The sequence below is a fragment of the Montipora foliosa genome, chromosome 7 (genome assembly GCF_036669935.1).
Source record: "Montipora foliosa isolate CH-2021 chromosome 7, ASM3666993v2, whole genome shotgun sequence".
Taxonomy (NCBI): domain Eukaryota; kingdom Metazoa; phylum Cnidaria; class Anthozoa; order Scleractinia; family Acroporidae; genus Montipora; species Montipora foliosa.
In genome coordinates this window covers 32,867,110-32,892,021 of record NC_090875.1, presented here as the reverse complement: position 1 = coordinate 32,892,021, position 24,912 = coordinate 32,867,110, and the positions used below count along the sequence as shown (strand labels likewise).

The 24,912-nt window shown below is 39.4% G+C and overlaps 2 protein-coding genes across 5 annotated transcripts in view; one reads left to right on the top strand and one right to left on the bottom strand.

The window, feature by feature from the left end:
* Window positions 1–1,157: 1,157 nt before the first annotated feature.
* On the bottom strand, window positions 1,158–18,483 carry LOC138011849 (putative histone-lysine N-methyltransferase PRDM6). 2 transcript variants are annotated; one of them, XM_068859072.1, is made up of 5 exons: window positions 18,362–18,483; window positions 10,379–10,739; window positions 5,690–5,979; window positions 3,557–3,806; window positions 1,158–3,190 (listed from the first exon to the last, which is right to left on the bottom strand). In XM_068859072.1, exons 2-5 carry the CDS (start codon window positions 10,617–10,619, stop codon window positions 2,592–2,594), a joined length of 1,380 nt encoding a protein of 459 aa, XP_068715173.1. In that variant the 5' UTR covers window positions 10,620–10,739; window positions 18,362–18,483; the 3' UTR covers window positions 1,158–2,591. The 2 variants fall into 2 exon arrangements, with proteins under 2 accessions (XP_068715173.1, XP_068715172.1); XM_068859071.1 differs by lacking the exon at window positions 18,362–18,483 and adding an exon at window positions 11,939–12,077.
* Window positions 12,384–24,912, top strand: part of LOC138011850 (uncharacterized) — a 17,558-nt gene continuing 5,029 nt past the window's right edge. Inside the window, exons 1-3 of one of the 3 annotated variants that reach the window (XM_068859073.1) lie at window positions 12,384–12,433; window positions 13,159–13,216; window positions 21,819–21,908. In XM_068859073.1, coding sequence (XP_068715174.1) covers window positions 13,207–13,216; window positions 21,819–21,908 — 100 coding nt within the window. In that variant the 5' untranslated portion in view covers window positions 12,384–12,433; window positions 13,159–13,206. Of the gene's footprint in view, window positions 12,434–13,158; window positions 13,217–18,642; window positions 18,837–18,946; window positions 18,993–21,818; window positions 21,909–24,912 lie in introns of those variants that run through there. The other 2 variants (XM_068859074.1, XM_068859075.1) reach the window with 2 other exon arrangements.

Below are 24,912 nucleotides of genomic sequence, written 5' to 3'. Positions count from 1 at the left end.
ACATTTTTTTGAAGATAATTGATGAAAAATATTTGCAAAAAGCTTTAAAATACAAAGCAATGTATGGCATTCCTTCTCAAATTGAAACTTAATTAATTATCTCTCAAAAATGCGTGGTTACCCCAATTTTCTTTTTGGATACCAAGAGTACTTACTAAGATCTACTTTCTCCGGATAGTTTTAGACCGTGCAAAAGTATCATTGTATTGGCAGGGCTCGACACTAACGGTAGCCAACTAGCCACAGGCTAGTGAAATTTCAGTTTTGGCTAGTAGATTTTGAGCTTCCACTAGTCATTGGGGCTTGTAAATATTGTGAAGCAGTGGAGTTCTGGACGAAAACAAAAATGAAAAATATTTGTTATGGATAAGGCAAAAGGAGAGAATATCAACTAACAACAGAAACTGTGAGCGGATTCTATGGAATTTACCGCCTTAAAAAATGATAAGTTGAAAAAAAAAAATGAAGAGGAAACTAACACAGATTACACTTTCCCCACGCCACGTTACGAACGATAAATCACGTGTGAATCATGCGGAACTTGTCGGCTGCTGTTTCCACATGCATGTTTTCATATGGGCGTAACTCCGTCGCAAACAATCGCAAGCACCTTCCAAGAGCTTCATCACAAACAGTTTGCGTAAATGGAACCACCTTTTACGTTCATCCCCGACCAATCGCCGATGATCGCAAACAAGACGCAAGAAATAGGAAATTTTCTATCGTTACGTCTTGTTGGCGACGAGTAGCAATGCAAAAGCGAGGAAACAACGATAAGAAAACACAATTGTAAACTGTTTCTGATTGTTTGCGATCATTTGACGATATTTTTGTGCACGTGATATGTTTTGACGAATTAGAGGCAAGTATAAGTAATGAAAATGGCGTCCGAGTACGATTGTGGCAATGAGGATACTCCTCAAAACAGTGTAAATTTAATGAATATGTTAAGGGAATACCCTGCCAAATATACCTGTAGCAAAGTTCTTGATCACAAAGATTCCTATAGTATAATTTGATACTGGCTATGCTGCAGCCGTTGCTGCTCCTCGAAAATGTATCGGACCCAGAATCGGTGGCGTCTCTTGACACTTCCTCTCTGCCTTCTTCTTCGCAACAATTCCAACATAACAAGAAGTTGAACACGACGTAAAAGCAAATTCTGATTTTATTTTTGTGCCCTTTTCTTACGATGTCACGAGATCAAGTTACGTAAGGCAATCACGCATATGGAAAACAGGATCACAAACACCAATGCAAAAAGTGACAGTGTTTGCGATCAAGCCAATGCAAACTGTTTGCCACGTTGTTACGTTTATTCATATTCATTGCTAGCGCGCATCTTAACATGACTATGATCAGATGCGGAATACCGTGTATATGGAAAGAGGTCACATACTTCATATAATTTACTTCAAATTTTAAAAAAAGAAAGAGATAATATGGAGCGACTTATCTCATTTACTTTGAATGGTGAATCTCACATAAACGCTCGGATAGCTGTTTGAAACTATTTTTTAAAAAAAATCTTATATGAGGGCAAGTCTGTCCTTTCGAATTTCCTTTACATATCTAATTTAAGATATTATCTTCCAGATTCCGCTGCTTTTGTGATTCATGTATAGAATAGCACTTTCAGGTTAAAATTTCAATCGCAAATAGCTCTAATCAAAAGAACAGCCTTTCTACAGACTTCCAAACGAGCAGTTAAGTTCTATGTCCGGTTTATTTCTTAATTTACTTTATTCCGCGTTTTGTCAACGGTTCTGTCAGAATTGGCCTCAAGGCCACGAAAACTATGCCCTCGTGAGAAAAAATATGGGAGGCAGTACCCTCCAGGATATTTGTGCCACTGTTGCGAGGATGGATATGAGAATATGAGAATATAGGCTAGGCTAGTGAGCTAAAAAGTTAGTCTCGAGCCCTGATTGGTAAGCATCACCGATAGGAAACCTGAGTATCTCGAGATGCGTACAACATATGCTCAATAAGTTCAATAATAGGCACCGTCCTTAACAAGAGGCACAATGGTTGTGCAATAAGGTGAACATAAGTTGCCCTGTCTTTCGTAGCTTAGCCACCTTTTTTTTATTCCACATATTCAAGATAGCAGAGGCATGGGCTTATCATGAGATGAACTTTATATAATACTAATGATAATGATAATGATAATGATAATGATAATGATAATGATAATGATAATGATAATGATAATGATAATGATAATGATAATGATAATGATAATGATAATGATAATGATAATGATAATGATAATAAAGTGTCAACATTGAGGACACTGTACATAGATATGAAAATATATGAAATCAACACATCAGGGCACACATCAAATCGACATCACAAACTGTAATTTATCAAGCATTTGTGCATTGCAAGGCTGAGATTTGGGTCGGCACCAGAGCAAAAGACCGATAATTTTCTCGAGGTCGATCGTGGGTCATTCGTTAGCCAGTAAAATTAACTTTACTGCTTAAAGTACTGGCATTAAGTGATTCGTAGCGTTAAGAACAAGCCTCGTTCACAAAACGAGGAGTATGAATGTGCATTCGCAAATCACCAGTCCTCTGGGAGTATCAAAACTGAAATTCTTGGCTCATTCTCTCGTGTTTCGGTGAAGGTTTCAACGTTCCCAGACCTCCCTCTGTCATATGAACACGAACGTGCTGGTTCAACAAAGCTGCACTGGCAAATGCGCTTGCGCAGTAGCCACATCTGAAAGGCCTTTCATTAACGTGTGTTTCCATGTGAGCGCGGTACTCGATTGGATGGGCAAAAGACTGGCTACATTGCGTGCACGTCAAGTTTTTACCGCTGCCGATCCCGTTACATTGGTGTACTTCGAGCTGTTCTCTGTTTGTAAACGCCTTAAAACACTGATTGCATCTCCAGGTAAAATCGTCCGCCGGGTCAAAACGCGGCAGTGTACGTGTTTGCTGTTTGAAGCCGTAGCCTCGTCCTCGATAAGAGGTTGTCCTTCGTTCTTCCCTCACAATCACATGGTCGCTGTCGGACTTGCTTGACTCAAGTTCAGTCCTCCGCAAAGGGGGACGCCCTCTTTGAGCCGGTGCGTGGTCTGTAAAGGTCCTTCTAACTGCTCCTTCAGGGGTCTCATTTTTGTCGGCTCTAGCTCGTGACCGTTCTTGAGCAACGAGATCGCGTGGTGGATGAACACCTATCGGAAAAAAAAAACAACTTTTTTTCTATCCATTTAAAAAGGCGCTTAAAATGTATTTTCCGGCGCTCTCTTTTCTCTTCTTGGGGTCAGTAAAAAAGCAGCCTTGCGTGAAATTCGCGGCAACTTTGACCCACGGGAACTGGAAGCTGGTGGAAACCCTACAAGTTCGCCCTACAAGTTCGCCCTTATATCACTGACTGCTCACTTTTCTCTGCCTTCACCAATCAGGTTGTTTTCATAAAAAAATTACTGCGCCCAGACAACTCGAAATGTGAGGTTGCAGTTATCAGGGGACAACCGAAAATATTTTTTTGAGGAGTTGTACGAGGAACTCTTCAGTGACTGTAGAGAAATTTGCCTTACCTCTACTCCCTGAGTCGCTAAGTGCCACTGGTACCCCCATGAATTGAGAATACCTAGTATCGTACCACACAAGAAGTTCTTGGCCAGGGAGGATCTCCTTGATGGTTCTATAGTATACACAACCGTGATATTGGAAGACCACCATGTTTTGTTCTTTTTTGTGTCGAGCGCAGCGAACAAAGCGCATCCAACTGGAGTTAGCTTCGTCTTTCCCGTCGAGGTAATGGCTAACCTGTCCGTCGTGGAAGACCTGAAATTAAAAACACAGAAACGTAACTATAATTGTTTCGTGTTCCTGTCGTGTTTCTTCGTGAGCAAATCGCTGATTAAAAAAAAAAAAAAGATTGATTGTAAGTTCGGATGGTGCGCGTAATCTCGCGTGTGTCCTTGGTATTGGCTCGCGTAACGAGTCACCATTTGCATTGCACGATTTTCCACAAAAAAGTATTCAAAGAAGAAGGCAAACAAACCGAACGCTTCTTCTATTCTTGTTGTTTTTGCTTTTTTCTTCTTCAATTTAACGTAACTTCACTCGACTTGGCTTAGTTTATGAAAGTAAAATTTGATAGTATCACATGTTATGTAGCGCTTTTTGCCTTTGTTTTAGCCAATGATATCTGCCGCAGACGAGCAAATGGGCCAATTAAAACGCAAAACAAATTCATGCAGTCAGCGCGAAGCGTGCGTAAATTGGCTTTGAGAGTGGCGCGGAGTGGGAGAGGGAGCTTACGAAAGAACGACGACAACGGTGACGAGAATGCCAAAAAACGATGGTCTTGATGAACAAAAACAATGGCTCTGTACGTCGCGCACATGCGTCGTGCTGACAACGACGTGAATGGACCATCTTACAGTTGTAGCTAAGTTACCTGGCTTAAAAATGGAAGCTCGGCTGCCAGTGATCTTGTTTTGATACAAACCTTTGTTAATGTAGACTAATTAGAAAAGGCCATTTCCGAGTTGCTGTTTGCCTCTGTTCAAAACGAGTCTTGGTGCTAAACCATTCAACCGCTAATGAGTTACACTACTCATTTTAATTTGATTCGTTGTCCACCAGGACTCGCTATGAAACCGAGGCAAACAGAAACTCGGAAATGGTTATGACTAGAATATACAGGTGTAACATTTGGTGACGTTGAAAAAATCGTAACCCTTCCTTGAACCTCTGCCTTAATTCGCTTTGGCAGATAAACAGCACTCTGTTTAGACGGAGAGTAACTGCTAGGTTAGACACTCATCTCTATTTATTAGGTCTAAGAGCCGTCTCGAATTGGTTAGCTTTCATAAATTGTTTTGATGACACTATATTTAAACTTATTAAAACTTTAGTAAGATCATGTGGTACTTCATATACACAAGACTAAATGTGTCACCTTATTTTGGAGTACCCATTCTAGTCACTTAACCATTACAAAAGTACAATTTATATGATAAAATTAGTGAGGTCTGTATCAATGCATGGTCATCGGCAGCCTCGTAGCCATTCATAGGCTAGGTCGCTAAGCAAACAACTGTGAAATGGCCCATTGACCAAATTTGAGGTCGTGAAGAGGGTGTGACAACACCACAATAAATTTTATTCCCGGAATGTTGGTACATACTTTCAATGCCAAACAACTTGGAATTGGAATTTCTTGAATCGTGTATTCGTCGTCTTCTTGCTTAAGGATAGTGCCTGCTATTGTTATTGCGCATACCTTCTGCGCATCTTGAAATACTCGGATTTCCTATCGGCGGTGATTATTAATACAGGGATATTTTTGCGCGGTTCAAAACTATGCGGAGAAAGCAGAACTTAGCAAGTGTTCTTGGTATCCAAAAAGAAAATTGGGGGTAACCATGCAATTTTCAGAGATAATTAAGCTTTAATTTGGCAAAGAGCGCCATACATTGCTTTGTATTTTGAAGCTTTTTACAAATATTGTTGATTAATTATCTTCGAAAAATGCGTGGTTACCCCCAATTTTCTTTTTGGATTTCAATAACACTTGTTAACATCTGCTTTTCCCGCATAGACAGTAAACCGCGTAAAAATACCTTTGAATTAGTAAGCACAGTCCTTAAGCTCCCTAATGAAAGTTTAGTGGCTCCCGTCATTCAGATAACAAAATTCCAAGTTCAGAACATCCTTACCTCCCACATATACTCTGTCTCGGTTTCAGCTTTGATATCCTCCGGTCGTACCAGTTTCCCTTCGTACGGCCCGATCCAGGTTCCCGCGGGAATACGTTTTCGGGCGCACACGCCATATCCAACGCAAGGTATGCTGGATGTGCACAAGCAGACTTCATCCGGGAATTTCAGAATGGAGCCGTTTTCCAAGGGACTGTGGGATTGCCCAGCGCTGACCAGCTTTCTCAGTGAGTGCAATGGCCCGTGCATTGGACATTCACCATCGTGTTTCTCATTGCAAATATCGCACCCTATGAAAAAAAAAATTCACTGTCGGTTCATTGCTGCCACGAACGGGAGGTCATCAAGGTAAGCTTCTTATCTATCTCCCATACTTGGCGTAGGCGTCCCGAGTAGATTTATTTATAGAACGCCTCCCTTGGGAGATTCAGCACGCCCACTGTTGTAAAAGCCAATCAAAACAGAGCTGTCACGTTCAAGAAAAATGTAGCACGACTCCCTTGGGAGATTCAGCACGCCCACCGTTGTAAAAGCCCATCAGAACAAAGCTATGTCAGCGTCAAGGGAAATATCCCACTTTTCGCGGGAAAAAGCTGTTCCACACTCCCCTTGATCAGCTCCTGCATGGGGTATTTGGGAGTCGGGGTAGTTGGGAGAATTCGAGACAGTTGTGCAAACCCTCGACTGCGTCTCGGGTTTGCATAGCTGTCTCGAATTCTCCCAACTCCCCCTCGTGTTTAGATGAGGCTATGGAAACACGGAAAACGTCCTCTATTGTTTAATTGCAACCGAGAAGAAGTAGAACCAGGGACTACTAGGATCAAATTCAACGAGTGGTCAGAACGGATCTTGCACCCGGGATCTCTGGATCTCAAGGCAAGCGCCCTAACAACCTGGCCAAAATGTTCTCGCCCATGAAATCGCGATTATCCTGAATTGTTAATTTGCTTTGAATTCACAATTATCTTGAATTCAGGACACTGTGTTCCAGGACTTGGGGTAGCAGAGAAAATAAGGAAATAAAAAGTCGTATCCCTGGATTGGATTTGAACCCGGAATTTCACTCTGACTTTAGGAATCGCTTCTTTCCGCTTAAACACTGAAGATCAAGACACTGCCTATCCAAAAAAAAAGACATTTGCTTAAGAGTAATTAGGCGTAAGCTAGATTAATAATTTAGGCCTAAGCTTTGATTTGAAAATGTCTAGCTTTGTCGTGAAGTTTGGAAACCGACCTTTTGGTAGTGTTTAATGCAGTTTGTTAGCGAGTGACAATACAGTATTAACAAGTAGTGTTTAAAATATTGTCCCTGAGAAGCTAGCGGTGTGGTGGTCGAGTGGTTAGGTGACAGGTTAATCAACATTGTCAGGTTCGAGTCCAATGCCCATACAATTGGGTTGTCTTTTCAAACAAACATGACCATTTCGGATTTTTCCGTAATCCATATCAAGCTTTCAGTCTTCCAAATTCACGATTATAGTGAATTCAAAGCAAATTAACAATTCAGGATAATCACGAATTCAAGGATGACAACAGAATGTCTAGGCCACACTGCCTCCGAATTTAGAAATGCTGCAATGACCACCTTTGATTTTTGTGCGTGGACGTACAATTGTAGAGAAAAGAGTTAAAGCGTACTTTGGACTACAGAACATGTTCCGTCCTTTCAACTTTTACGTTTTTTTTTTGCAAAACTAGAGCAATCCATTTCGATCCTTGCCAGTCCACGTTTAGTTAACAAAAGCGGCAAACGGTTCGTGTCCAGTCGTGGAGTTTTAAGTTAACGAACTGTATATCATTAGTTTGTTGAGTCTTCACCAGTTAAAAAATATCATGCGGCAGTATTGTATAGACACAAAATTAACCTGATTGAGCCTTGCCAAAGGGACACGAACTCTTCCCTCATTTTTGGCACCCGTGCCTATTTGTGTTTGTCGACTCTCCGCTTTCATGACGACGGACTTCAAATTAAATTAGGAACGCTTAAAGTCTAAAAATTCGCCATCAAGATTCAACGAGAAAGAGGCGCCGTGATTATGGCGCGGAGTTTTAATTTAACAAACTGTATGTCATTAGATTGTTTACTGTTCACCAGTCAAAAAATATCAACCGGCAGTATTTTATGGCCACAAAATTAACCTGATTGAGCCTTGTCAAAGGGACAAGGACTCTTCTCTCATTTTTGGCACCCTTGCCTATTCGTGTTTGTCAACTCTCTGCTTTCATGACGACGGACTTCAAATTGAATTAGGAACGCTTAAAGTCTAAAAATTCGCAATCAAGATTCAACGAGAAAACGGCGCCGTGAATATGTCGGGTGGCAAGCCAGCTGAAACAAATAGTAAACCTCCCTTTGGTTAAACTCCTTATGTTTCTTCACCCATATGAATTCTAAAAATGAAGAGTTAGCCTTCAGCGCTTTAGCTGTAGCTCTTGTAAAAAGTAAATGGAAGAAATAGAGGATTCACAATGTTTCTTTAATACAACCCGGTACTTAATTGAGTTACCATATATTAAACAACACTATTAATAATACGGCAACGATGAAATGATATATGAAATGAATCATATATTTACTGCGGATTTGAAATCAAGTGAAACTATGATCTTCACAGTTATGAACGCAATTTTAGCAATTGTGTAGAGAATCCTGGAAAAAAAAGACCCACAAATGACCAGCTCGCAACGTCGGTGGCTTCATAGCTCAGTTGGTTAGAGCGTCGCACCGGTATCGCGAGGTCACGGGTTCAAACTCCGTTGAAGTTCTCAATTTTTCAGGCTAGAAAATTAACAAAGTTTTCTGCGCTGTGTACCCGAGAATCTTTCCTCAAATTTTCAGGCTAGAAAATTAACAAAGGTTTCTGCGCTGTGTACCCGAGCGGAATCTTTTGTGGGAAGCGAGTGCTCTCACCACTACACTAAACCTGCTCCAGTTAAAGGCTAAAATTGACTCTATCGTTGCGTAAAATTACGAGGTAATCTTTCACCAGGATCTCATAATAAATACTGTTCTGTACATTAACAAATTTTCAACCTGTTGTCTCTCAAATCGACATATTTATCAATGCACGTTTATCAAATTCCAGACCACGAGCTGGAATTTATCATTAAACACAATATCGTCAAATCATAATTTTCTTCGGAGGAAAGAGGTTTCGAAGCTCAACAAATTGTTTAAAAAGTTCAGATTATTATCACTGTAACCTTGTTTGCCATCATCAGCCAATGACTGAGTTATTTTGAGTGTAAGAAATTGTGGTTAAAGTCTCGGAAAAAAGCGGGCCGTTGGTTTTGACGTTACATTTGCAAATGATTGTTTCTGCTTTTCGGCTGCTAAATTCAGTTAACTGTGGCACGTGTTTGTTTAATATTCCGAGTATTTCAATATTTTGCATTATTTTCGACTTGGGCTGCCTTAAAAGTGCTCAGCGTATTTACTGTTATGCAGTACTAAACGTTGCAATTTTAAGCCAAAATGTTGTGATTCTGTGCATTGCTAAATACGTGTAGTGAACAATTTAATACTTTGATTTGATTTTTTGGAATAACAATTACGGTTCTCCATCGACACAGTTTCATGTGGTAAGTGATGTTCAGACCTTATAACAGACTTCGGAGACATGCAATTAGTTGGTAAAACAGAATAGTTCGAGAGTAATCTAAAGTGACGTTTTATCGTTCATTAGCCGGAACAAACTTGCAACGATCCTTACTCCGTCAGCTGCACGCAAAATTGCAAATCAAAATCATTACTAATGTTTCACTGATATAGGTAGGTAGGTAGGTAGGTAGGTAGGTAGGTAGGTAGGTAGGTAGGTAGGTAGCCTTTATTTATACACGATATGTGTAGAAGCTGTTTCTTCTATTTCCATAGAAGATGGCGGTTGTCAAAGGAACATCATCCCGCTTCCAGCTCACGGGTACTTACTTGTTCACAGTGAAATCCAAATTTGACTTTTAGTATTAACCCGTTGACTTTATGGACCCGATGAATTGTTTCTCGAATCAAGGTTATTCGTTTGCGGTAATTTAGTCTTTGAAGGAAATTGCAAAAAACAAAGTTCTTGAGGAGTTAGTCGACTTTGAACTATCAATATCGGGGAACTGACATGTGCCTTTTAACCAACACGTGCAACACACAAAATCTGATTACTTTTCCTCGGAATGGTATCATTTGCTAATTTTTGGTTTCGTTCGTAGGAATGAGCTTCGAACACGCACAGAATAGAAGTTTTAATTTATTATTTTAGTCATTGATTTATATATTGTCCCACAGTATTGCATTTGAGAACGAATAGAGCAAACCGTCCGAAGAAGATTAATAAAAGTCACGTTATATGGAAATTTATTCAGTTTACGAAGATGAAGGGAACCAGGTATTTTGGAATATATTTTGCGTTTCACTCATTAACAAAAGAATCCCCATAGAGACAGTCCCTTGGGAACTGACTTAAGATAAAAGCACTTGATTATATCCTACGGGCAGTTGTACATAGTGCGCCGAGAATTGTAACGACATGCTACATTTGAAATGTTATTATACTAAGCTCAGTTTTTTCAATCACCGTATCGTTTAAACGTTCATCTATGCAGAATTGATTGTAGCAACGTGGTGTAAAATGTTTGAGAACGATAATCTGTTGCTTTCTGAGGAGGCTCTGCTAGTAATTCTTTTCTATATATACTTACAAGAGAATGTTTGCTTGTTGCCGGCGCCAGTTTCCATCTGCATCGCTTGTTTACGACGAAGTTGTAACTGAATGGGATCCACGAGTCGAATAGGTGTGTAGCCATACAGATAGTTGAACAGATCTTCGGCGGTGAGGTTATATCTTTGCGAAGACCCGTGAGTCGCAGAGTTTTGCACTTGAGCCGGGGGAGAATTGCTAGCTTGGCTTCCTCGTTCTAACACAGCAGCGAAAGTTGCCATCTTCGTCCCAGTTTCCAACTCCAGGTTGAAGGCAAAGGTGAAAGAAAAGCAGGCTGAGCGAGGCCTTATTTTCGTCCCTGTAGTTCTTTCGTTACTCAAGGAAGTTTAACAAGCAGAAAGCTATAAAAAATAGAATAGGATATCAATAAATTATTACGCTGCACTCGCTCTCTATCTGGTTCGGTTCGCCAGGTGACTTGTTCTTGTCTTCATACAAATGACATAAGTTGTAAAGGAAATTATTCATAGCTTGTCAAATGAAGCGTTCTCTGGCACCTGCCTCGCGTTTTGAAAAATTGATGAGCGCTAAATAACTTCGTGGCTGTAAAACAAGCAACTTTTCTTTGCGCGTACAGGTCGTGCAGTGTAATGTATTTCCCACGTGCTTTCAAAATTTGCCATCTTCGCTAAACCTCGAAAGTTTCCGTGCAACGTTTTCGTTCTCTGATCTTTGTAGATATACCCTTTTCCATTCTTTTTTTAGATAACACTTGATAGAGAGTTAAAATGAACTGTCAAAATGTTTTTTTTTGCTCCATCGCGAGGAATGACACTTTGTCATAGTTAATTTAACATGTAAACATAGATATCTTCAGTAAGCCAGCCTATCTTTCTTCTGTTGAATTTTTTTTGGCAGTTTTCCTTTAAGCAGTAGGACGAAGGGAAAAAAGCTATAGTTTGCACCGTTTTAGATGCGAAGTAGTATCTTCTCTGAGAATAGTTTTTCTAAAACTATCCACACTTTCATATATCCCGTCAAAAGTGTAGATTAGTTTGTTGCAAAAATACTCAAGCTTACGAAAGAATATGCTCTATCTCAGATATAGGGACCATATTCTAAAATCCAGAGTTCCATTTCAGGACGAAAAAAGCTTTAGTATCCTCGTAGAGGGGTTATTTTTATCCTAGACTCCAGGAAACAGGAAGGAATTTAAATTTTAGATCAACGCGTAATCCTTCGTAACCGCCTCAAACTCGAATGAAACTTCCCTCGCAGCGGCTTTGGTAAAACGCATTGAATAAAATAACCATATGAATTTCTGCTCTCTGTCCTTACTTTTCGCGTCAAGTTGGAAGACAGACAGCGATGTCAGTGATTTTAAGCCTGAGTTTACAACTTGCGACGAAAGAGCTGGGTCGTACAAGGACAAATCGATATTTCAATCCAGATAGATATAAAATTTTTGCTTCGTAATTTGTCCTTTTTTTGTAGCACTAAACAATATGCACTCTTGTAACTGATTTTCACACCTCACTGTGTCTGTAAAATGCGGGTTGTTAAAAGCCAAGTTCAACACGTGAAATTGTCTCTACCTTACCTCGGAAAAAGCCATGGCTCCTACGGCAGAACTTAACCACTTTCTGGAACCTAATCCGCATTATTTAAGACATCTAACACTGTAGAATTCCGAATTAAAAATCTGTCGTTCGCTCAACACACCTTTCTTCCGATTTTTCAAACAATAAGAGACAACAGACAGACAACTTAGTTTTTAAAGCACGTGCGATTGTTTGATTTGACAAGCACCTGTCAATCTAAACCCTACCAGGGATAGCTGGATATACAATAGTTTACCGACTGAATGCTTTAGAAGTGATGTTTCTTATTCGCAAATGCTGAAATCGGTGGCTTTCAGTCCAAGCTATTGAGAGGTTCTCCAACGTAATGCAAGCAAAAAGGGGGTTTAAGTCACTCTGTAGTGTTTCAGTCCTGGTATACGAATGAATGCGAAGTATTTCATGGCGTGCGGTAAAATCGCGAAAGAATGGCTTGTGAAAAGCTCTGGTCGTAAATAATTTATGATCTGCCTAGGGTAAGTGACAAGAGTTCGATCAATATGAAATTTCAATTATTAATTTTGTGTTTTGGAAATAGCTTCAATTGTTTGCCAAAGAAAATGATAAAATATACATGACCTGCCAAGATGCAATTCATAATTTATATCTCTGGCATTTTATGGCAGCGAAAATTCACTGTTTTTAATTCTGACGGAAATATTGGCCTTTATCGGATTCTGGCCAGACGGACTATTAAACTAAAACAAACTCTTAGGTAGTTAGAAAGTCGCAGATTCTTGCTTTAGAAAATAAACGGAAAAAAGAAGAGTTTATTTTAAAATATCGGCTTTAAATGAAAGTGTTTTACTGGCTTGTGTGAAAATAATACCAAAACGCGAACATTCAGTGTAAGGTGTGATAAAGATATGAAATGGCGATTGCCGAAATATCAAAACAGACCTTTCACTTGTCCAAAAAGATATGAACTTATAATTACTTAAAAGACAGGGAAAACAAATATTTCTTCTGGAAACAATATGAGAAGTTTATTGCTTTCTGTCGCTTCGAGTGTATGCATGACAGATCTGTGCGAAAAATGCGAGCTTATCGAAGTAAGTCTCTGACAAGTTGAAATTTTTGGGCCAAATTCTAAGCTTTCAAAAAAATTGTTAGTTACCTTTGCTTATTTCCCGCAATTTCATTCCCTTTGAAGCGGGTTTGTCTGAAGGATACTGTTAAATTTTTTATATGCCTCGTCTAGCTTGTTAGGTTCCCACAATCCCACAATCGCTCTGGAAGTCGTGAAAGAATGATCCAATGTAAGTATACTGTAAACAATAAAAATGCGACTCTCCAAGTTTTGTTCTTTTTTACTTTTAGAAAGAGAGACAAGCGAACGGTGTGCTTAAATTAGAGATAAGTATTTGCAAATTATGCCGGTGGCATATTTTTGTTTTGTTGAGTTTGGTTGATACAAGTATCGAGAGCGAAAAGTTAGAATTTCCCGGAGCGTCAAACCAAGGCAATTTCCAAAAGTCAGAGCTCCGTTATGTAAGTTTCAGTTGTGCATCGAAACGCTCATAGAAATCCGGCATTATGTTTGTTATCCATGCCTAATTTAGGAGAAAGGAATCAAATTATTCTTTAAATTTAAGTTTTACTGAAGAGTCATTCCATTTTCGGCCGCACGGCGTCTTGTTATTCAACAAGAGGTGCGAGAAATCATGTATTTCACTTTCTTTTACTCGCCCCTCACGTCCTATAATACGAACTTAAAACTGAACATTTCCCAGATGCCTTGAAATTTAAGATGGTAGAGCATTGAAGCGCAATCGCTCGGCTACGGGACGGGTTCTAGTTCAGTGTTAAAGTTTGACCCTAATAAGGTGCACGCGTATTTGAATAAGCGTCACAAAGTGTCCCCTTGCTCTTCTCGCCAACTTCAACATCACTCGTGTCTCGGAATACAGACAATTTACGTCACGAAGTGTCCCCCAAATGCTGCTCTTTGAGTACAGATTAACTGCTGCATTTTACCCAAAGCTAAAACTAACGCTAACCATTACGCTTACGTTATTGTTGAAAATAGGTAGCAAATGCTTAGTCTTGAAGGGACACTTCGTGTTGGATGTCAAAATTGGGTCTGCATCTAATAGCCCTTTTCACGGTTAGTGTTTCTCATTTGCATTACAATGTAATCTAACGTGGATGCAAGGCAATTTCGGGTTAAAACTACAAAATGTCCCGAAATTGCCTCATATACAGGCTAGATTACATTGTTATGCAAATGAGAAAAACTAACCATGAAAAGGGCTTTTGGATCAAACTCGGACGTAAGTGGTGTTGAAGCCTGAGAAACATCTGTCGTGATTTGCAACAACTATTGATGCTACCAGGTCTAACAAATAATCTCCAAGGGGACCAGGGATGGCGCAGTGGTGAGAGCACTCGCCTTCCACCAATGTGCCCCGGGTTCGATTCCCAGACTTGTCGTCACATGTGGGTGAGTGTATTGGTTTTCTACTCTGCACCGAGAGGTTTTTCTTAAGATATTCCTGTTTTCCCCTCTCCTCAAAAATCAACCTACGATTTGATATTAGAAGAAATGTGTCTAATCTACGATGGCCCAGTTTGAATTTTGTGACTTGTCACCAGTTCTCTCACAGGTCACAGGTCACAGGTCATTGTTTTACCAATACAGAAAGTATCCTAAACATTCATAAAAGCTAACCTTAGGCCTAAGGTCACAGGTCACAGGCCATTGTTTTACTGATACAGAAAGTATCCTAAACATTCATAAAAGCTAACCTTTGACCTAATTAGGCCTAAACAAAAGGTTAGCTTTTATGAATGTTTAGGATACTTCCTGTATATTAAAACTGGACTTTGACCCTCCTGGGCCATCGTACTATTCGAAGTGCGGGCTATAAACGAAACAGAGAAATTATCCTCGCACTTTTCTAGACAATCGAAGCAATTAGTGTCTCTTAAAGACATCTGAAAAATCCTGGTCACTCCAACGAGATTCCGAACCCATGACCTCTGCAGTGCTGGCGCAATGCTCTATGAAGAGGGTCGTGAAGGGGTAAAATGGGAGCTGGGATTTGCCTTTTTTAGAGGCTGGGAAATGGGATTTTGTGCACTGGGATTTCAATTTGAGCAACACAGGCTGGGATTGTGGGGACTTGAGCTGGGATTTGAAAAAAAAAAATTTGCTGGGAAATGGGTTTCGGTTCCCCCCCCCCCCCCCCCCCCTCATTCACGACCCTCTATAAACTTAGCCAACTGAGGCATGGGTTCAAGTCCCGTTAATAGGCCATTTCCGAGTTCATGTGTGCCTCCTCTTCAAAGCGAGTCTTAGTGCAAGTGTTTGTTATGAAAATTAGGTTTCATTCATATGTAAAGTAGAACTAATTACCATCACAAAAACTTCGCACTTAGACTCGCTTTGAAGAGGAGGCAGACACGAACTCGGAAATGGCCTATTGGAGTTGCCTGACTTTTTCAGGTGTTTATTAGAGACAATTGCTTAAATTGCCCCGATAAATGCGTGGATCATATCTCTCTTTTGATACTATTTGTTTGATTTGAATTTATTTCTGTACATCAGTGCCCCAATTAGTGCCTCAGCGGTAAATACAGTTGACACGAAAGTAAAATTCTTTATTTTTATAATTATATAGAGCATATTACACGGCCGTTTGGAGATGCAAATTTTCTCTTCTCGTGTTGAAAAATATTTCACGAGTGAGCGCAGCGAACGAGTGAAATATGTTTCAACACGAGAAGAGAAATTTCGCATCTCCAAACGGCCATGTAATATTCTATTTATTATATAAACACCAATGAAATACTAACTCATTTCCCAAAAGGCATCGAAAGGCGCGACTTTTATATGTAACCATAGCAACAGTGATCTTTTCACGTGTGAAGATATCATGTTTTCGCGCGAAAGATCACTCGGTATTTCATTGGTGTTTACATAGTAAATACCTATCATAATAAATATCTATTTTGGGGGATAGTCATTCCCGGGATTTTGTTAATGCGGAGATTTCTCACTGTCTTTTATGTGAAAAAAGCGAAATATTGCTGACAAGACTCGTCGAAATAGTATTACAGTCAGTTTCTTTGCACATTCGTTGAACACCATCAAAGGGTAGTCAGGCCGCTCTGAGTTCATGTGTTCCCGGTTAGCCGAATCTCCTTATCCGTTGATATATCGAACCGAGTGGTTGCACTCCATAATATGGCGGACAAACTAGAGGAAGAGGTGGGAATTATTTCTATCAGAGTATTTTAGGGTAAGATGCGTGGATGTCCAGAAATGCAGGTAATTCGATGCACGGCGATTTTGATAAGCGTCACAAGGTGTTCCCTTGCGGTCTCCCTAACAACAAACATCACTTGCATCTGGGAATACAGACAACGCGGCGTGGCTAGTACGGGGGTAGGGGTAGAGGGTGAGACTTAGAGGGGGAGGGTAGGGGGTAAAGTGTACAATGGCTGAAACAACCCAAACCTTTACAAAAATGCTAACTTTAGGCCTTAACACTATGCTTTAGATAATGTTTAGGCCTAAGGTCAGCATTTTTGTAAAGGTTTGGGTTGATTCAGCTATGGTACTGCAACGGCCTCTCTTTTGTGCCGGTTTGTGGTTGCAGATAATTATGAAACCTCCAGTTCACAGTTTCGCTTTGACGAGCATGTGCTTGAGTGGTTTACCTCTCTTGTATGATGTGTAAGGAGGTTTCTTGAATATGTTTGCCAGCAATGGCTGGTTTTCAATATTGCTCGGTTTTCAGTATTGCTCGAAGATTTGTCACTGTTGGGTTGTATTTTGTAACAAATGGCAAAATTCTCTTCATGCTTTTGGTCTTTTGTTTAAGAGCCGACTGTCTTCCAAAAAAAAAATGACCTCAGATAGTGTTCTCTCTATAAGCTGCGTAAGGTAGCCTCGCTCTTCAAGGAGGGCTTTGAGTGTTTTAGCAAGGGTGGCGCATGCTCGACAGGAAACGTTTTAAGTCAGAGTGGAGGAGTGGAGTCCTCAATATATCAACGGAATGAAGACCATGCTAGAACGGAATACTGCATGTAGAAACATCGTAATCTTTGTCGCCATCATTTATCTTTTGGTATGTGACGACGCAAAGACTTCAAATTCAACATCTGGAATACTGCATAAAAAGAAACCAAAAAAATTCCGTACCGATTTTTTTTTTCTGCCTTTCAGCCTTTTTGAATCGGAATTTCACCTCCGGGGGTACAAAACCGAGCTAGTAAGGACACTGGAGATAGCAGAACTGTTACGTCAATACCAGAAAGAAATTCTTCCAATGCCCGAATTTTTAGATTGAGAAGTTGCTGAAACTGCTTCTGAGATGCGTTGTATTTGGTTGCAATAATACAAAAAGACAGAAGGACGAAAATTACTGTCCCAAAAATTCCTTGCGTTCCTGTATTGAAGTCAATGGCCTGCTATTCCCAGTCGCCGTACCAGCGCGTTTTTGCACCCTCCCCTCATACCCCCCCCCCCCCCCCTCATCCCACTCCTAACCCTAACCTTAATCCTAAAGCCAAACGCACGCAACAACTGCCAACATTGCGTGACTAAAGCGGGTGGTTGGACTGACTCAGAAGGGACTGATAGCATTCTAACAGCGATTCAGTGGAAATACCGGTGCATTGATATCTTCCTCTCAAATTCATTATGTGTGTAGATACACTGTTCTTATAAGAACTTCTAGTTTCTAGTTTGGGCTGAAGCGGCATGTTCTCATATTTTTTGTGATTTGAGCGTGAAAAAGTTCTTAACATGTTCTTAAAGTTGTGTGGTATACTAAGTTCGACAACAAAGTTCTTTAGTGTATCCGTCAATAACAAAACCACATTGTTCATGTGTAAAGAACGACCTTAAGTCTTTGAGTTCATTGTCCTGTTAGACTACAGTTTTATATTTCTTTCACCTTTAATTATACTACTCATTTAAAAAAAAAGAAAAAGGATACGTTCTTTGGACGCTTTCTATTTCCATTGACAGAAATCACCGGGCATTTCGAAGGCCTAACTCTACAACGCCTTCAAATTAGCAGAATTCGAGGATGATAACAAACTGATGTCTGTCGGCCAGTTCTAACAAAAGGAAAGCGCCCATATACAATATTCTTAAAATTGTGTTCAATCTCAGCCTGAACGTTATTATAAAAGAAGAATATCACTAAAACAGCACTACAGTAAAGTGATGCCCAGTTTTCAGCTTTCATTTCAAAGGAAAAACGTTTTATATCTTATTTCCAGACTTAACACGAGAGTTGAAACCACCTCGTGGGACATATTAAACAGTCTTACATGAACGTAGCTTTCGTTTGAATAGTCGTACTTGTTCGCTGATCCAACTTCTTAATTTAGGAAATAATTAAAGTTCAAAAGAAAATTAAATGGTAAAAATTAAATGAAAAACATACCGGTTTTAGGTTGTCATCCTGAATCCAACCTTCTTGATTCGGCGTTATTGTCACCAACTCCCAACGCTTTTTTCAATCCCAGTAAGATCATTTCAATTTTTCTGTTGTAAACTTGGCTTTTAAGATATGGCCTTTGCCTTTTTTTTCTTAAGTACAATTTTCTTTGGCGTGGTTGTTGTGTCATTTTCGAGTTATGTTACGTAGCGTTCGTAATTCGAGGCTAAGAGCAGTCTTCTGATTGCTTGTGAGGTGTATTTGGTTTGGTTCACGAACTAATGACATATTAACCCGCTCAACAACGGGTTGAATGCGGGTGGCGTTAGCACTTATTATAGTTCTAGAATAGTTCTCTTTTACGATAATATTCGACGAAGAAAAACTCCTTTCTTTTCGACAATTCCGCAAGATAATTCGCTGTGACGGAAGATTGAAGCGTCGACATTGTGTAACGGAACGGGAATATGACTTGATCGCGGTACGTCTAAAGTCATCATTATTTTATGTTTTTCTGTTCAGTGATCACAGCAAAGTGTTTACTTGTAGTGTATCTACTAGTTGGTCCTGATATATTCTTTTCGTGTTTGACACAAGACAAAGTTTGACCCCGTTCAGCGAGCCGACCAATTGAATGGTTAGGTTTGTTCGTTAGGTCTATATTGCGAATTGTCCTGATCAGTAGGTGTGTGTCCGGTTTAGCAGGCCCAGATAATTAACAATACTTATTATTCACCGAAGTGGCTGTAAATAATAATTAGCTTAATCCCACAACAGAGAGCTTAAGCACGCGCGTTTTTGAGACGCAGACGACAACCGGAAGAGAATATTTCGCGTGCCAGGGCAGTGGTGTCTCCCAGATTTTTCTATTTATCATCTCTAATGGAGAAAAGATACTTAGTAATGTAAATGTGGTTGTGTGAAGACAAGTTAAAAGGGAAAGCAGCTCACTTCCGGTTGCCGTCCGCGTCTCAAAAACGCGCGTGCTTAAGCTCCCTGTTCGTTTTAGAAACGCAGACGGCAACCGGAAGAGAAAATTCCGAATGCCAGGACAGTAGCGTCTCCTACATTTTTAGAGGAAACGTATTTAGCAATATAAACGTGGTTGTGTGAAGACAAGTTAAAAGGGAAAGCAGCTCACTTCCGGTTGCCGTCCGCGTTTGAGAATCATCGCGTGCTTACTTGCCTGATTTCATACCGTGGGAGCCTGGCACTAGTTATCGGTTTTGCCGAACAGAAGTGAAAAAAGATATGTAATCATTGCTGAATAATGGTTAATTTAATAATTTAAGTCTAAAGATTGATTTTAAAATAGTTAGCTTTCTCTCGAAGTTTGGTAGCCAACATAAATCACTGTGCAAGCTTACATCTTAGCGGGTGTATTAATGCACGTTTACAGTGGCATTTAGAAGAAAAAAATATTGAACCTTAAAAAAAATGACGCCCTCGCAGTTGGTGATGTGGTGGTTAAGTGAAGGGGTTATTAATCAAACGTTCCCAAGTTCGAGTCCTGCGAGTCCATACATTGAAGTTTGGCTTTTGAAAAAATATGCTCATTTCCTATGATCCCTATCAAGCTTTCAGTGTCCAAAATGAACGATAACACTTCGCTTGGAACAATTTGACACTTAAGAATAATCCTTTAATCGAGGGAGAGACTTAGTTGGGCTCATACCAGTTTCAACAATTTCAAAGTTTGTCTTATTAGAAGCATGGACTCTACAACACTGCTTCTCTATGGCGCCATATCATCAGTCAAACAGCACTTAATGCTTAACAAAAGTACACACCACCGTGAGGTAATAGGTCATCATTTTGGTTTTCATTCATTTTAAATACACAATACAGGATGTTTTAGATGTCTCTGCTATTGCTATAATATGAAACGCGGATAAATGAATAAGAGGATGTATTGTACCATTTTAAGTTGATCAAAAACAATAAACAAACTGCGGTAATAAACATATGATGCACTTGAACTTGACGTTATGTACGTTGTATCATACGAAACGTCAAGTTAAAATGCATTATAATATGTTTATTGTTTTTGATCATTATTATCATTGTTGTTGTTGTTATCTATATTTTCACCTTCACAGGTTGATCTTTGCTGCTATAAAAACTTGAGGTAGTGGGTCATAACCTATGACCAGGGGTTCCAGGCAATTTCGAGCTCTCCTCCTTATATTACATTTCAAGAACCCTTCTCAGAATCCTTGCTGTTCTATTATTATTATTATTATTATTATTATTATTATTATTATTATTATTGTTATTATAGCAGTATACAGTTCTGCATGTCTCAGATTACAAATAAATTGATATAGGGCGCCAAAGGCGTAGCCTATTCAATTATCACTCCTACGCAGTTAAAATCTAAAGGTTCTAAAATGGTGTCTCCCTTCGCCCCAAAATAAAAATAAATGTCCTATGAACCTATTAAAAATTATACTTGGAACTAATGTCGTCTGAAGACTTAGTCCGACAGGACATTGAAGGTCCTGGCAATGTTAAGGGAGCTAGAGACCACAGCTTTCTGCATGTTCAATAATGTTCAATGAGCAATGAGCAATGAATTACATCGGCCACTTCCAACCAATTGGCGTAAGCTTTCCTTGACACTTCGCGAGCTCCCTCCTAGCGCGTCTATTATGATATTATGCTGCTCAATCTTGTACCCCGGGTATCTCCTTCTTAGTTCGTACCGCAGCGGAGCGTACTTACTCGTCTTCTCTGCACACTTGATCTGTCTATTACTAACCCATGGACAGCTCATTTCGAGTAGCACCACTTTCTTCTTCTTCTTGTCTATAACAGTACAGTCTATCCTGTTGTTTCTCACCTCCGCGTATTCTGCATACAGTGGTACGTCCCAGAGTGCCTTCCTTTCTGTATTATTATTATTATTATTAATATTATTATTGTTATTATTATTTGCAGTTTAAAGAAACATCTGTTTGCAAACCTATCACAAAAATTTGGGCGCCCAAAAAGCGTAACCAACTGCTGTTAATCCCTAAAAAAAAATGCAATCCTCTATCGGTATCATATATCCTACATAAGAGTATATCCTATCTAAATGTATAAAATCCTAACCATTGATCTGTGTATCTAAAAATCTTAAATCTTCTTTCTCAAAAAAAAAAAAGAAAAGCTAATAATAATGATTTTAAAAATGCTAATAAAAATCCCTAATAATATATACGACCTTTAAGTATGAGTACCTTTATTATTATTATTATTATTATTATTATTATTATTATTATTATTATTTATATTATTTATTATTATTATTATTATTATTATTATTATTATTATTATTATTATTATTGTTATTATTTGTTGCGCCTCTCGTTTCATTCGAGCCTGCTTAAATGCCTTTCTTGGTGTTAGTCTCTTTCTCCGAGAATTTAGGATGCTGATGTTATCACTGACATTGGATTATCAATTTTGTTTCATTAAGATTGGTCATTCGCTATGGTGAAACTGATCATTGTACTTGTGTTTACGTTACAAAGATGCTTCAGCGTTCAAACGTCTACGGCTCCTGCTGGTGAGTGACGTCACTGGTCAGGTGACCCTTTCTGTGGTACCCCTTCTGCTCCCACCTGGACTTGTAACTCATTCGGTAGAAGAACTGAGATTCAATCCGTAAGTCGTGGGTCCAATCCCTCCTTGGTGAGGTTTTTTTCTCTTTTTTTGAGGGTCAATTTCCTTACCAGGATTAAGGTATAGGCGGATATCTAGCACTCCAGATTACCCTTTGATGATTCATTTCAACGATAAATTTACTTACAAATCTCCTATGTTCATTCACTTAATGCAAATCCGCTGCAGGCCAGCGAAGTTTCGTTTACAGAGTTATTACTCTGTGGAATTCATTACCAGAAAGTCTCAGAGCAGTCTTTATGATTTCAAGCCTCGTTAAAGAGAGTTTCCTACCAAGGATTTTTTTTGCCTCATAACTTATATTAAGGTTTTTCGAGTTATGATTTAGATTCACATTTTAGAATTTCTTCACATGTTTGTAACAAGGCCCTGAGGCCCCATGGGAGGTCTTAACGAAGTATTATTATCTATCTAAACGAGCCTAATAATCTGGTTCGCGAACATTGTTGAAACATCAGCGAGTGTAAAGGTTACCTCCACTCTTGCCACAGAACTGAGTTTAAGTCGAAGATTATGTTGACAAACAAATTTGTTCGAGTTTTTTTTTTAAGTGTTTAAATCAGGAAAAGTAAAATTTAAAATCGCTTATTTTCACTTTCAAATTTCGCGGGCGCCGCCATCTTGAATAATTGTGACGTGTTACGGTTGCCCAATTGTTCTGACACAAAGAGCTTTTGTTTAATAACAATAAGGGAACAGTAACACGTCACAATTATTTAAGATGGCGGCGCCCGCAAAATTTGAAAACAAAACTAGGCGATTCTAAAAGTTATTTCTTTCGGATACAAACGCTTTCTTTGAAAATATTTTAGATTGACTTGACTGTAACAGTTATTTCCTGTGATTTAAAGTTATCTTTTTGTTGAAGTGGAGGCTCCACTACAACGGCTACGGAAATGAGAACGCCACTTCAAAATAAATCTTTGAGGTGTCTTAAGAATTTTGCGATTACTTCATCTTGTTCGCGTTGTACAATATTTGCAAAAGCATTCTAGAAGTGAATAGGCCACTTCAGGAAATATCATAATACTCTCTGTTTGTCCCCCAAAATTTTGCATAAGTATGTTTTTTGCTTTCTCTTGAGACCATTGTAAGTCCCAAGAGAAACTGGAAACAATGCGTATGCAAAATTGGGGGGGGGGGGGGGGGGGAAGGGGAGGGGACAAACAAAGAGTATTATGGTATTTTCCGAAGTGGCGTATTGGTACGAACGGTGTTGAAGTGAAGATAGAGACCAATCTCGTCACCAGGCTCTGGGAAACTCTTTGTCGGAGAACATGCACCGTTGGGTTCTTGTAGCCAAAATTGGTAATTTGAACCTTACGGCGCCTGCTCACTATTCGTGCTAACATGAATGCACCAATTAGAGACGCTTTCGATTGTTCGTCACGAAAACCAATGAGAAGACAGTTTGTTTCAGGGTTCCCTAGAGCTCTTCTCTCCCTCAGTCAAGAGAAGAGTTCTGGGGTCGAGATTGAGATAGAGAAAGAAAGATTCACTATCGCATGCTCACGTTGCCGTCAAAACCTTGAACTTTTTTGTTTCGCATTGTTGTTTTGCAGAGTACGAGAAAGAAGTGTGAAAAAAAGCGTGCCACACGCCCAGCACTTCCCATTTTTCATCTCTAAACCAATATTATTATTCATTTAAAATATTTCCCTGTTTCTGATTGGTCAAGACTAGACGCATAATTCGCTATAACCAGCTGCTGCTGACTAAATGTGGAAAGAAATTTGTCGTATTGACCGATGGCTTCAAAAGTGCAGCCCACTGCAGATTATTGAACCGTTGACCGAGAAAACCTGGGGACGAGGTTGTGTTATTTTTGGTGAGCAGAAAAACAAAGAGCGAAATGAAATGGCAGCGAGTAGGTTTACAAGTTTGAGCGAAGAAAATATTACCCAGTTACTTAATGATAAAGACAGTGAGAATACCAAAAATTCGACGAAACAACATCGCTTAATTTTTGAGTCTTACCTCAAGGAGAAAAGCATCAGAAATCCTATAACTGCAGTGGAGTTAGCGGCAGTTTTACGAAAGTTTTAAATATTTTGAATAAATAATGAACCAATTATTGAATTCGACTTTCGTAGGATATATATAGATTACTTCATGTTTGGTGAGTGCGTACGATTTTTATTCACAAGTTGTGAAGGATCGCGTAAACGAACGAGTGAGCGAAGCGAACAAGTGAGTTTAACGATCCTTCACAACGAGTGAGTAATAATAATCGTACAAACGAGCCAACCATGAAGTAATTTGTTTATGATATAAATACAGAGATCATAAAGTTAACGAGGTAGGTGTTAATCTAGAGGCTGATCAAACTAGCGATCGTGAACAAAAGTCCCAAACAAATAGCAAAATATTTTTGAAAACTTTGAAAACCATGCACCAGTCGGCCGCCATGTTTACAAATTTCACCCCCGCTGTCAATGTACAGGCCACTTGCGCCAAAGTTCAACATAATATTAGCCAATCAAAAGGCTAATACGACAGTTTTTCACCAGTGAAAAAAAATCGTCCGCCCAACCAAAAGGCAGATACGACAATTTTTCACAAGTGAAAACATCGTATGTCATTTATATTTCATCACGGAAGTGTACGTATATCTCTATACTTATGGATAACACCCTCGGAGAACTGCAGAATTCTTCATATCCTACGAAAGCCGAATTCAATAATTGTTAAATGTTCTTGCTTTCTGGCGTTGCCGTAGCCGTAGCCGTCGTCGTTAAACTCCCTATCAAAGCAAACACTCAAACAGATTGATAGCATCAACCACATCCCATTGTCTTATCGGTTTATACTTATTGTCCGTTATTGTTAATTAGGTTTGGGGCCAATAGTATATACTCCTTGTCCGTTTGTACTTTGGCGCACAAAAG

Coding starts and splice junctions, on each gene's coding strand:
- LOC138011849 (XM_068859072.1), bottom strand. CDS start 10,619: ATGGCAACTTTCGCTGCTGTGTTAGAACGAGGAAGCCAAGCTAGCAAT. Junction 5,980..10,378: donor CAACAAGCAAACATTCTCTT/GTAAGTATATAT, acceptor TTTTTTTCATAG/GGTGCGATATTTGCAATGAG. Junction 3,191..3,556: donor TAGCGACTCAGGGAGTAGAG/GTAAGGCAAATT, acceptor TTTTTCCGATAG/GTGTTCATCCACCACGCGAT.